The following is a 14,366-nucleotide window of genomic DNA, read 5'->3' on the forward strand; positions in this document are numbered from 1 at the left end:
GAGGGCCTTCGCGGGGCTTCCTTGCACTCCCGCCGGCCTTGCAGGTCCACCGCTGGGCCCCTCATGGGGCTCGGCAGTGGAGCTGCAAGGCCGGCGGCGGCCGGGACTGTTGGGGGCGGGGTGTGTGGCCTTATGACACACTTCTGGTGATGTCAGGGGGTGTGGCCTTATGACACACCTCTGGTGATGTCAGGGGGTGTGGCATATGCTAATGAGTTATGCTAATGAGATCCCCTAGCTCTTTTCTACGAAACGACCCCTGCTGGCTAGTATTTGGATGGGAGACCATGAAGGAATACCAGGGTTATGAGACAGAGGCAGACAATGGCAAACCACCTATAAATGTCTTTTGCCTTGAAAACCCCACCGGGGTCACCACAAACCAGCTGTGACTTGATAGCAATTTCCATCACCACCATCTAGTAATTCAAATATATTTAATGAGAATTCTGAAGATTCTGCCCAAACATGTTTGGAATGTTTTTGTCCAGCTATAGCACACTGTATCTCTTGTCAATTATATATTGTTAATTATTCAAATAGCAACTTTCTTGTGTGAAGCAGTGGTCTTCCACCCATGTATTAGAGTTCCAAGGTGGGTCTCAGAGCCTTAACTGCTGGGTTATGAGCCCTTGTAGAGCTGTCATTTTTATTTCATTTATTTTGCTCAGGGGTCATTTCGTAGAAAAACAGCTAGGGGAACTCATTAGCGTAACTCATTAGCATATGCCACACCCCCTGACATCACTGGAAGTGTGTCATAAGGCCACACCCCCTGACATCACCGGAAGTGTGTCATAAGGCCACACACCCCACCCCCAACGGTCCCGGCCACCGGCATTGCAGCTCCACTGCCGAGCCCCATGAGGGGCCTGGCGGTGGACCTGCAAGGCCGGCGGGAGTGCAAGGAAACCCCGCGAAGGCCCTCCCTGGCCCCAGGCAGGCAGGGGTGGAGAGAGGCAGGGAGGAAGCAACTTACCCTCCCTCTTCTCCTGCCTCCTCCTGGCTGAATGAGGGCCGGAAGCAGGGCGGCCGGAAGCAGGGGGCGGGGCTTCGTCATGTGCCCCACCCCCCGTACCTCACCTGGGGGAACTGCGTTCCCCCGCGTTCCCCCCCAAAATGACCTCTGATTTTGCTGCTGTTTTTGAAAGGACCTACTGCTAATGCACATGCACAAAGAGGAAGGGAACTACATCTCCTGCCTCTCTTTGCATACAAATTGAATGGAGAAGCAGAACTGCTAGGCCATTCAGCAATGGTGAGGATTGCCTCATTAAATCCTTGGTTTGTTCCACATTGTGGTAAATGCCTGGTGTTTCCTGTCCCCGGGTTCAATCCCTGGCATCTCTGCTTAACAATTTTCAAGGTACATGAAAGACCCTTCTCTGCTTGAGACCTCGAAGAGCTGCCTTCAGTCAGATTAGGCAGTACTGAGGAAGATGTATTGTATGACATCTGCATGTATTTAAGTTCCTGAACAAGTGACCATTTGATTTCCTTTTCCAGAGCTTCTGTGTGATTGCAGTTGCCTCTTGAAGATATGAAATGACCTGGTGTAAGCACTGCATGCAAGTGCCAGGTTAGCAACAGTCTCTGAAAATCATGCACCTGGTGTGCACATCTAGGTTCCATTCCCACTAAAATGAGCCATGTCCAAGTCCTATTGAGAGTAAAGGACCAAGTTAGTCATAAACATATCCTCCCATAGGTTTTAATGTGACTTAGTCAGGAGTAACAATAATGGAATTACAAATAAAAATATCTTAAGTGGAATTTGAGTCCTATAGCACAACTTCCTGATAACATGATGCAGATGATGCACCAATACACATCTGATTTAGAGAGAGAAGGCTTAGATCCATTCCCAAATCTCCAGCTGAGAATGACTTCTATACCATGGCCCTCTTGATGCAGCCCAAGATGCCCTTTCCAATGCTGCTTCTGGGGTTGAGCAGGGACTCATCTTAAGAATAGTATGAGAGGGGAGTTGGAGATCTGTCGTGAGGTGAGATAAAAGGTGAAAACTGGCCCCCAATCTTTGTGATTTTGGCATCATGCAAATCCAAGTGATTGTCATCCAGTCAGAAGCCATGGAACTCCACTGGATGGGAGGGGTGAGCCAGCCTCTGTTTAAGAAGGGTGAAGATTTTTTCTCTCTGTTGTGATAGAATTTATAATTTCAAGATATTCTCTTATATTAGTCATGTGTGGTAATTTGAAGACCTTCCCTGGGATCACATGTTCAAGTAGCCAGTTCAGCTAGTTCAGAGAGCTTGCATAAACTTGTTGGAGTTACTCCTTAGATTGAGAGGATGCCAGCCTCCAGGTGGGACCTGAGTAGGGTTTCCAGGTCTCCGGTGTGTGTGTGGGGTCCCAGTCCTTGCCCTGGAGCTCCTTGCGCGTGCTGTGATGACATCACCCAGAAGTGACATAATCACACAGGGCACATTCTGGGGGATGCTCTATCATTTAATGATCGACTGTCCTTAAGTGATCGACTGTCCCCACCCCGGAACATGCCCTGCGCAATGACATCACCTCCAGGTGACATCATTGAGCTGGGCGCACTGTGACAAACAGGGCACTCTGGGGGCAGGGTTTCCCCCACTGGCCGAACCCGGGCCGGTGGATCTGGGGGCCCAAAAGTGGGTACCCCCACCTGCGTCAGCAGAATGGCAGCCCTAGACCTGAGGATCCCCCGGAATCACAGCTCATCTCCAAAGAGCAGTTCTCCTGGAGAAAATGGATACTTTGGATGGTGGAATGTATGACATTGTACCCCACTGGAGTCTCTATCCTCCCCAGGCTCCATCCTCCAATCTCCAGGAGTTTCCCAACCTGAATTTGATAACCCTACTCCCTGTCCCCCGCTAATGGCCAGGGGGGACCTGGAAACCATACCACTCCTCATTCTTCTGGTCTCTATATTGGAACCCGGAAACATTACATCTCTGGATAAGAACATCTATTTAGCCAGGTTTTTATTTGGCTTTTAGTTAGGGTTTGGAGTTGGTTTAGGGAAGGAAGCTCATTTGAGTGAAATAAATAAGCATTCTGTTAAGGGCCTTACATTCCTACCTTACCTACACAGGTTTCGTGGGCAGCAGCTCTGTGTGTTAAATTAGTAACCTTGAACCTGTCATGGTAATAGGTTCCCATGAAACCTTATAAGCAGAGGATAACTTTTCTGAAGAAAGGGGGATCAAATCTCCCTGCAGGCTTTATTTACTTTACTTGAAGCTCAGCTACAAAGCAGTTACTCTGAACTGGGGAAAGTTTGTTACCTTTGGGGGTGAAGTTGAGAGTTGGTTTCACTTAATATATTGAAGCCATCCACACATAACATTTACTCTATTAAATACTTTATTTTCTGTTACATAAACCTTTGTTGTTCATCTCCATCTGTGTCTTGTCTGTCTAGTCAAATATCTAGGGAAATGTAGTTTCTATTTACCTCACAAATAATTACAGCTTTGTCTAGCAGGTTCCGAAATAAGAGATCTTTAGGGAGCACATGGGTTACACCCTACCAATCCTTTAATCAATGCTTATGTCCCCCTTTTTAATTGATTGTGGGTAATTGGGATTTAAAGAATCTACAGGAGAGATCCGAGTGGGGGATTGGACATTCTTCCATAGAGGCATTCTAGAGATGGAGTAAAATGCTGCCTATAAATTGATGGACGAAGCATAAAGCTTCCCCTTTTTAACAGAATAATATTTCTCAACCAAATGAGATAAAACCAATGCACAGTGCAATGCAGAGCTCCCTTTTCTAAAGCAAATTTGCCCCAGGCCCAGGATCTGAGAATCTGCTGCCATCGAATTATCCAGTTTCAGGTATAGATGGGAGGTGTATCATTTCCCCAAGATTGAAAGAAGACTGGTAAAGCAATAATTAACAGGGTCATTTCCTGCCTCTTTCTCATAAATGGGCACTATTATTGCATGCTGCCACTGTTCACGTGTTATCCCTGTACTACCAAGTATTGCCCCAGTACTGTAAACAAGGCATCAATTACAGTCAACTACTAACCATCAGCTTTTAGAAGGTCAGGGGGAACCAAATCTAGCCCAGATGCCTTACTAGCCTTTAGATGGTTAATTTAACACTGGATGCCACACATAAGTGTCAGACTTCACCAGAAAACCATCTATTAAAAATGAGTTGGGGGTCATGGAACATAGTTTCCAAGTGGATGCCAGATCCTATGTTGGCCTGGGCAGCTGAACTCCAGCGGGAAGTTGCCTCAGTCTTCACCCTCACCATAGCCAGCACCCAGTCAAACACACACACCCCACTTCTCTGTGCCATGCCATCAAGTTGCAGCCAACTTATGGGGTTTTCAAGGCAAGAGACGCTCAGTGGTGGTTTGCCATTGCCTGTCTCTGTGTAGTGACTCTGGACTTCCTTGGTGATCTCCCATCCAAGTTCTAACCATGGCCAACCTTCCTTAGCTTCTGAGATCTGGTGAAATTGGACAATCCTGGGCCATCCAGGTCAGGACCCCCATTTCTTAGGCTTACCCATATTTTACATTCCAGAGAGGTAGTCATGTAGTCCATTGCAAAAAAAAAGAAGAGAGAGAGAACAGACAACCCTTCCAAAGAAACAGGAGTCTTGGTGCACCTTCAATTTTTATTCCAACATAAGATTTTGTAGACTTTAGATCAGGGGTGGCCAAACTGCAGCTCAGGAGCCACATGCGGCTCTTTCACACAGTCCAATTTAATGTTTATAAAAAGCAAATTTGCATATTTTCCCATAAAAACATGTATATAATATGTGTTCATGTCTTGCAGCTCTCAAACATCTGACGTTTATTCTGTGTGGCTGTTATGTTAAGCAAGTTTGGCCATGCCTGCTTTAGATTTACCTTTAAAGTGCCACAAGATACCAATTTTTTAAAGCTGTTTGGGGATTCAGCTGAAGGGAATTTAGCTCTAAATAAACATGCATAAACTGTCTCTGAAGCTATTTCCTCATTGTTGAAGACAAAATGTGACATCTCAGCAGTTCTTTCCCATCTTTGATACCATGTTAAGGTTACATAGGAAGCTAAGATGTGTCTTATATAAATACACAAAGACAGTAATCTTTCTCCCTCTCTGCTTCATAGGCTTCTGTTGTATGTGTTTGGCATCCTGGGCACCCTCTGGTAAGCTGATAAGGAGATTTTCCAGAACAACATTTCTTTTCCTAATGCTGTCGTGACCATGGCTATTATGAAAGTCAAATTCACCAAAACAAAGAGAGATAAATTGGCTCAAATCCTGTGGATCTTCAACTGGATTTCGACGGTGTCTGGTATAATTCTGTTCAGCCTGGGACTGTTCCTGAAGATAGAAATCCGGAAGCGCAGTGAACTGATGGCCAAAGGAGACCTTGCCTCTGCCCCTAACATACTTATCTCCGTAGGGGTCATAGCATGTTTCATCAATTTCCTTGGAGGCAAAATCTCTTATGACTGCACAGACAATGATAAATTTAATCGATGGAAGTTAGTTATGTTCCCGTACATTTTATGCACTTTCTGTTTCACCTTCTGCATCTTGGGTGGGGCTGCTTTGTGTTACACTATGAGGAATGAGCTGGAGGAGTCTCTGTATCTGGGACTGAGAGATGCTATCAGGTTCTACAAAGACACAGACATCCCTGGACGGTGCTTTTTAAAGAATACTATAGACATGTTACAAATCAGATTCCAGTGCTGTGGAAACAATGGGTATAGGGATTGGTTTGAAATTCAGTGGGTGCCAGTACGCTATCTGGATATGACTTCCAAGGATGTTCTAGAGTAAGTATTAATGTAGACTGTTTTAATGGCACATAGTTCTCCCAAGCAATGAGTTTCTTTTGAGCAAATGGATCAAAAAAGGTAACCAGAAAAAACTCAATCATGTAACAGTAGAGGCTACAACACATAGTGAATACTGTATGGGGAATGTCTGTCATGATTCCATGGGACTAACATTTATCCTAGGGCAAGCTTTCATGAGTCAGAGCTCACTTCATCAGATACATGAAGTGAACATCCAGTAAGCTAATGAATTTATTTTAAAAGCATTCCCATTAGTAGAGGCTTACCTGACACCCTTGAAAACTTCATAAAGCAGGGTTTCTTACCATTTTCATGCTGCTTCTGTTAGTATGTCCACATTTGAGCAGCATAGTGACATTATCAACAATATTCCAAAATATTGTGGTATTCTGTGTGCTTCACAGACTCATTCCTCAAAATCACAATGTCTAAAGGGGCAATTTTTGATACATAATGCCATTGGAAAGCAGACTTACCTCCCTTCATACTTGTGCTGTAAAAGCAGAGAGACAAAACATGGACATTGGTGTCCTAAAGATTATATGCAAACCCATTCAGAGCTAGTCAGAAGTAAAGCAACCCTGAAAAGCTTTCCCCTCAAGTCACACATCTTTTGTTGTATCTCATTCAGGGAGGGCATTTTTACATTATAGCTGAAAAAAGCATTCAAAATTCATACAAAGGATTCTGATGCAGAAATACATGTGGCACTTTTAATACAGCAAACAGTATTAATCAAGTGAATATTCAAACCATTTGTAGTCCATTTCTATGCCAGACTGCAGAGCAATAGTTTCAGAGCACTAGTGTTGAAGTCAGCCTACTTAGGGCAAAAAATAGAAGAACAAGAAGAGAAGAGATTGGATTTGTATTCCATCCTTCACTTGGAGTCTCAGAGAGGCTTACAAACTCCTTTCCCTTCCCCTCCCCACAACAGGCACCCTGTGAGGTAGGTGGGGCTGAGGGAGCTCTTTTGAGAACTGCTCTTTCAAAGACAACTCTGACAGAACTATGGCTTGCCCAAGGTCATCCAGTAGCTGCAAGTGGAGGAGTGGGGAATCAAACCCGGTTCTCCCAGATTAGAGTTCGTACACTTAACCACTACACCAAACCACTACACCAAAGAGATGTTACATCTGACACAAATCAGGTCATGGTTCCCAACCAAACTCTCAGACAAATATTCACACATGAACTAACTTTCAAAACCCACGCCATCACTCTGCACTGTTCCAAACCCTGCAAGAGGAATGGAGGGGCTTCAGGCTTTCTTCCTGCTCCATTTTTGCCAGCAGAAACAGGCATGGCAGTGCCTGTTTGCCTGTATGTGTCCTTTCCAGGGCGAACAGGAAAGGTTATGCAGAACCTGCAACTATTCTGCTGGCAAAAATGGTGCAAGAGAGTAGTCTGAACACTCCTCTCCTGCAGTGTGTGGAGCTGTGCAGAGTAAAGCAGAGGTTTTTAAAGGTTAGTCCCCACATGAATGTGTGACTGGGTATCATCTCAAGCACCTGTAACCTGACTTGTATCAGATGTAATCTATTTTGTCCCTGAGCAGGAACAGAACCCCTGGAGCACAGCACTGCTGTTTTCCAACCTTCAAAGCAACCCACAGTCAATTGTAGCAAAATCTGTGAAGAGATGTAGAACAGAGCTGCAATCTCCCTATCTGTATCCCAATGGCACAGGTAATCTACCAGGGTGTAACCAAGGCAATTTGAGGCTGAAAGACAGAATGAACTGAGCCTCCTCATTCAAGAATATTAGGAGCTCAGTTGCCATCACTTTGTCCTATCATTAGGTTTTCAGGAGGGCTTCTTTAGGAGCACTTGTACAGTTACTTTGTTCAAGGCAACAGAAATGTGTTTGAACAAGGAAGTCACTGTCTTACAGAACCAACCAGATACTTCCTCCAGTATGATGTTATTGAGGTTAACTGATGTGGTTAGTCCAGTCATCATTAGTTAGCAGAGTGTTTAAATAAAGCTACAAATGCAGGAGTGTCACTTTACCAGGTTACTCAGCTTACAAAGCTACACAGAGCCACATTGCAAGTTTAGAAAAGAAAGCTCTCTTTATTTGAGAAGTACATTTTGGATAGGAAAGAACAGAGATTGATAGATTACTTACTTACTAGTTAAACAATGGAAGCGGATGGCGAGAGGCCCATCTGCCTCATGGTGCCAAGAGAGGACCGCATGTCCCTCTCTTGGTGCGTGCAGGTAGAGAGCAAGTCTTCATTCAGAGTGAGAGAGAAGCAGGAAAGGGAAATTGGTCCCTGGTATTACAGTCTGCATATCAAAGAAGACAGTGGCAGAACAGTAGATACAGGAATAAAGGTCAGTTTGCCTGTCTAGCTATATGAGCATAAGAACATAAGAGAAGCCAATGTTGGATCAGGCCCAGGAGTCATTTCCTGCAGGAACGTACAGGAGCGGAGCTCCAGCAGTAAGGAGCTTAGGGGGCAGGCACATGCAACAAGCCCCACCCCCTGCTCCCAGCAGCCCTCAGTCAGGCCACGAGGAGCAAGAAGCAGCCAGGTAAGTTGCAGAGTCCCCCCCCCCGGCCCGCCTTCAGGTACAGGGAACATCACATCTGGAACTTCCAACAGTTGTCATTAACTAAGACGGAAAATGGTCAATCCTACAGTGGCCAAAAATACTATGTTCCATCAAGAGGTCCACCAGTGGGGCCAGGATACTAAAAGCTCTCCAACTGTTGCCCCCCCCCAAGCACTATCTAGTCTCTCTTGCCACTCAGTCTTGGAGGTCTGAGACAGGGAACATCACATCTGGAACTTCCAACAGTTGTCATTAACTAAGACGGGAAATGGTCAATCCTACAGGTGTCCAGCAACATCTTTCCATGCACCTTGACAGCATTCAGGACACAACTGAAAGTGATCCAAAGAAAAAGGACAGAAAGGTGGTAAAGAAACATCCTGTCAGGCATATTTTCCTAGGTGGAAATATCTTTTTTTCATGTGGTCAGTCCCTAGTAGTGCTGTCCAGGTTTGGAAAGTGGTTGACAATGCACTGTGAGGTTTTTATTTTTCTGTACAATATTGGTTTAAAGCCCCTGGCTCTATTACTTGAACCTGATTTCTTTCTATCCCAGGGTCTAGTTCAACAGTCGGAGCATTTTAAAGCAACCCCTATATATGTACATAGTACTATTTAAAGATCTACTTTTTTATTCAGATGGTGAAGTGAAATTTGGGCTTTTCATATATGTAGTCAGCCTAATTATGTGTTGTTCATAGTAGAGTTGTATCTCATGAATGCCTTCATATTTGTAAAGTTGGCTTTAAAATTTCTGCCATAAACTGGAATCTAGGGAAATCTTTATTTCCTATCCACCCTCCTCACCTTGGGTCTAGTCCTTTTCAGAAATCTAAGTGCACAGCATGAATGGTTAGATGACATATATGGGATTGTGGTAAGCTTTGCCCAATTGTAGGGTTGCCAACCCAGTGGGAGGCTTGGAGGGGATGCAAATTGCCATCACTCCAACTGCACAATGTCACTTCTAGCATGAACCTGGAAGTGATGTCATCACACTGGAGTGACACTCTAGGATTCCACTAAAACTATGGATTTCACCCACATTAGTGGGGGGGCCTGCCAGCAGGAGGTCTCCTTCTGTAGCAGGAGACATGGCAGCCCTACTCAATCAATGCATATTCAGTCTGCTGGAAGAACAGACACTCTTGTGTGTAGGCTTGTCTGCATAATCATTTCCCCCAGTCATGTGTACAGCACCTACATGGGGTCTGTTCTCATAGTAAACTGCATGTGCACAGATGGCACTTTTTGGCATGGTCCTACTTCCCCCACATTTGTGCCTTCAAAAGACTGATTAAGGCAAAACAAGGACAGCATCAAGAGTATGTTTCTTCAGTTACCTTTCTTAAAAAAAACATATCCCTTCGGACAAATATTTTAATTTAAGCTTCTATGCTATGTTGAGATCAAAAATGCACAAAGTATGTATTGGGCTCTTATTGTTCACTATTGGAAATGATGCTTTTCACTCAAGTGACTGAATTCAAAAGGGGATAAGAGACAAATATACTATGGCTGTAGTTACGCATGCAAAATAATCCACTTTCAATCCACTTTCAATGCACTCTCCAACTGGATTTTGCCAGTTCACACAGTAAAATCCAGTTGGAAGGTGCAATGAAAGTGAATTAAAAGTGGATTATTTAGTGTGTGTGACTGCAGGCCTATGCATCTCTGAAAGAAAAAATCATCTGGGTTAGATTTTTTAAAATACAAAGAACATAAAATTTTATTTTTCAGACTAAGTAAATCTTTTCCTTCCCATAAAAACATTCCACTCCAAGAAGCAATGTGTTCTTATACTTAATCCACCCAGAAAAGGAGTTAGCGCCTGAGCCCAGTTACTTTAACCATCTTTATAATGCTCATCTTCCTCCATTTTGTTGCAGTCGCCTAAACAGTAACATTGATGGGAAGTACTTGGTGGATGGGGTGCCCTTCAGCTGCTGTAATGTGAACTCCCCTCGGCCTTGTATCCAATATCAACTCACCAACAACAGCGCTCACTACAACTACGATTTTCTGAAAGAAGACCTCAATATTTGGATGAAAGGCTGCAGGGAAGCCCTACTGGAGTATTACACTGGCATCATGAAATCCATTGCTGTCTCTGTTTTCCTCATCTGGCTGTTTGAGGTAAAAATAGTGAGATTTTCAGTTTATTGAAAGAACAGAGATGCAGATTTTGCATGTAGGCATGTCTGCATTTTTAAGTGATCTGCAAGAAGGCAATTATCTGGAAGAAAGTCAGTTTAACTATTAAGGATGTCTGCAGTTACCCAGAATCTTGGCAGATGCACACCAGTATCAATGTGCACAGGCAGGTTTGTCCAGATCAAAATGAATTTTTAAAAAGCAAAATAAAACCTCAGCAGAGAATATGAATAGAATAACATGCAGTATGTATCCTATAAATATAAAAGCCGACCTTACTGGCACTTTCTGGCTCTCCCATCGGCTGTGCTGTGCATTCCATCAGCCATTGGCCCATCAATTGCCACTCAAGAGTTCTCATGTGCCATTGGCTGGGGGCTGGGTTATCTCCCCCATCCACTGCCGCCTTGGCCACTCTTGCCTCTGTCAGAATAAACTGCCAAAACGGCTGTCCCTCCTGACAAAGACACTTCTCCTGCTTGACTCCTCTGTGGCTGGCTGGCTACTGAGGTGGGCCAGTGGCCATCAAACCATTCTCTTCTCCTGCTGTGTGGCTCACTTTCCCCTATGGTTGCCAACCTCCAGGTACCTGGATATCTCCTACTGTTACAATTGATCTCCCGATGACTGAGATCAGTTCCCCTGGAGAAAATGGCTGCTTTGGAGGGTAGACCCTATGAAATTATATCCTGCTGAGTCCTTCCCCTTCCCAAACCCTGCCCTCCACAGGATCCACCCCCCCAAATCTCCTGGTATTTCTGTACTTAGAGCTGGCAACCTACTTTCCCCTCAGTGCCTGCTGCTGGTCAACCAAGCTTGGTTTCTGTCAGTAAAAGGCCCTTTCCACACCTATTCAGGCCTTGGGAGAAAACTCATTGTGTCCTTCTGCCCTGCTGACAGGCCCCTCCCCCCATGACAGCCAAGGCTTCAGAGCACAGTAGAGGCTGCAGGTGTGTGGAGGGGAGATGGAAAACTGAACAGTGAGGGGGAAATGAAGGTAGTTTGATGCTTGGCTGGGGAGGAGATGGGGTTGCCAACTCCAGGTAGAGGCTGCCTACTTTCCCCTCAGTGCCTGCTGCTAGGCAACCAAGCTTGGTTCTGTCAGTAAAAAGACAGGGGGAGGAGGCCCTTTCCAGGCCTACTTTGGCCTTTGTGGGGAACTCATTGGGACCAGTCCTGACTAGGGTTGCCAGCTCCAGGTTGGGAAATTCCTGAAGATTTTGTGGTGGAGTCTATGGAAGACAGAGTTTGGGGAGGGGAGAAGCCTCAGCTGAACAGAATGCCATAGAGTCCACCCTCCAAATCAGTTATTTTCTCCAGGGGGAGAGAGACATCTGTTGTCTAGCATTCAGTTGTGATACCAGGTGATACCACAGCCAGTATGGCGTAGCCATTAACGCTTCAGAACAGGGTCTGCTAGACCCAGGTTCTTGCTGTGGAAGCTGAGTGGGTGATTTTGGACCAGACAGTCTTTCAGCCTAATCTACTTCACGGCATTGTTGTGCAGATCAAAAGGGGGAGAGGAGAATGATGTGAGCTGCTTTGGTCTCCACTGTGGAGAAAGACTGTACTTTTCGTAGGTAGAGGCTACAGGTTGGGAGAGGAGATGGAAAGCTGAAGTCAGAGGGGCAGATAAAGGTTTTTTTGTTTTGTTTTTTTATTGTTTACATTTATATCCCGCCTTTCCAGATATCTGGCTCAAGGCGGCTAACAACATTAAAAAAATTAATAAATACCATACCAATTAAAACAACAGCAGTTGCAATTAACCCAACAGAAATGGCGGTCTATGGAACAGCGATGGCGGATGCTCTTCCCACAATGGGGAAGGGCGGTTCGCACACCGGCGGTCTGGAGGGGTGCCACCTCAAGTGACACCCTCACGGAGCCTTTGTGATAGGCTCCAGGGCAAGGGGCTTTTGAGGGGGAGCTCCCCTCCGCCCTGATGGCCCAGTCGCTGAGTGGCCTTCGGGTATAAGCTGGACTTACCGGGACAAGCGCCGGAGATCGAGTGGAATGGCATAAAACTGAGCGTGGTCAAAGAAACTGACCGACAATGAATGTGAGTTCTGAATAAAATGGAGTAGTTTGAAAAGCAATTGGATGCTTCATATTCAAGGTGGACAGGCAGTGCAAGTGATTTCCTTACTGTTTTCATGCTTCTTATTCATGTACAAAGCAAAGGCTTTCTGACGTAAGGAATGAGAATGTATTTCATGGTAGCATCTTTCCCCTACCAGAGTTGCCTGATGGTAGCCTAGAGAATATGCCTGTACCTTTCAACCATCTGGCCAAATGGGGGTCAAGATAACAGCAACCTTTGCCTGGCTTTTGCTGTAGTCAAACCTTTTCTCTGCCCTCAAACACCCTCATCCAGGCCCGTAGCGACAGTGGGGCATTTTGGGGCCTGCCCCCCCCCAACTTCCAACCAGCCCTCAGCCACCCCACCCCGGCTCTATGGGCCACCTGGAGGACTACCAACTCTCTGAGCCACCCAGAGGACTCCCCAGTGCCTCCCCTTCCCCAAGCATGGCTTGCTGCCCCGCGTAGGCAGGCAGAGTGCAAACGCTGGAAAAGCGAGTTTAAAAAAAAATATTTTATTTTATCTTGTGACATCAGTGCCCCCTGACTTATTTAAAGCCCCCCCCTGAACTATGAAATCCTGGCTATGGGCCTGCCCCCATCCCATTCCAGCATGCAGCATGATAAATGTGCCTGGGTCACTACTGAAGAAGGGGAGGAAGGCAGATTTAAAAGACCAGGGTGAGGAGCAGCCAGGAGAAGCCATCACTTCCTCACCCAACCTCCCTTCAGTGGAGTTTTAAGGTGCATGCATATTCCACATGACCTGGTGATTTTGGTCATCACCACAGATGTTTAGAGAAGCATGAAAACTGTTTCTTATACATTCTGTTCCTCTGCAAGATGTAATGTCTGAATCCCCTGAGTCTTTAAAATGTGTAAGTTTAGGCCTGCTGCTTTTAAAATCAAGCTGCAAGTCCTTGCAGAGAAATTTAAACATCAGACAAAGAACATCAGCTGAGCAAAGGTTTCCACAATATATTAGAAGATAAATTATTGAAAGTAAGAAGAAGCTTCTTAACAAACAGTTTTAAACATGTTTTTAGTTGGAGGGAGACCTATGACAGACTGGCATGCATGATGCAATCAGTGTTCCCTCTAAGCTGAGTTAGTGTGACCTAGCTCATAGTTTTTTAGCCTCTGGCTCACAGATTTTTGTCTTAGCTCAGTAAGGATGGCTCCAGAGCAAACTAGTTGATGCAGTAGCCAAATCGCTCGCTCACAACTTTAATTCCAGTAGCTCACAAGCTAGAATTTCTGCTCACAACACTCCACAGCTTAGAGGCAGCATTGGATGCAATGCTGACATGTTCATTATGTGAACAAATTGGAAAATTTTAATGTATAGCAATATGTCAAAGGTTTCTACTCAGAACAGTATAATGGAATAAGTGTTAACTTTTCTGCTGAATTAAAGTGCTCTCTCTTGCTTTCTCTTTGGACAGCCATTTGCATCAATTATTGCAGACACTTCAGGAGGAAATAAAATAGTCAAGCAAATTGTTCTGTGTAAAAGGGAGACATAGGTCCCTGCCACACGGCAGCAAAAAAACTGGGCAAAGTGCGGCTTTTAAAAGCCGCACCAAAATAGAGATGCTGCGGCGGGATCCCACGAATCCCCTGAGCTGGGGCGCCATTGCTCCCCGGCACGATCAGATGCCGGGGAGGAAGCGACAGTCGGGAGGGGGAGGCTGCCGAACTGCGCATGTCTGTGGCCAGGAGCCAGGGATGAGCCGGCGGAGGG

At 45.4% G+C, this 14,366-nt stretch overlaps 1 protein-coding gene across 1 annotated transcript in view; it reads left to right on the top strand.

Annotated features, from left to right (window-relative positions):
- The first annotated feature begins 5,217 nt into the window (after nucleotides 1–5,217).
- The window catches only part of LOC107117877 (photoreceptor outer segment membrane glycoprotein 2-like), a 10,566-nt gene continuing 1,417 nt past the window's right edge, over nucleotides 5,218–14,366 (top strand). Inside the window, exons 1-2 of the mRNA XM_015420040.1 lie at nucleotides 5,218–5,798; nucleotides 10,276–10,522. Coding sequence (XP_015275526.1) covers nucleotides 5,218–5,798; nucleotides 10,276–10,522 — 828 coding nt within the window. The remainder of the gene's footprint in view (nucleotides 5,799–10,275; nucleotides 10,523–14,366) is intronic.

The sequence above is a fragment of the Gekko japonicus genome, unplaced genomic scaffold (genome assembly GCF_001447785.1).
Source record: "Gekko japonicus isolate JY-2015 unplaced genomic scaffold, Gekko_japonicus_V1.1 scaffold27, whole genome shotgun sequence".
NCBI classification, from domain to species: Eukaryota; Metazoa; Chordata; class Lepidosauria; order Squamata; family Gekkonidae; genus Gekko; species Gekko japonicus.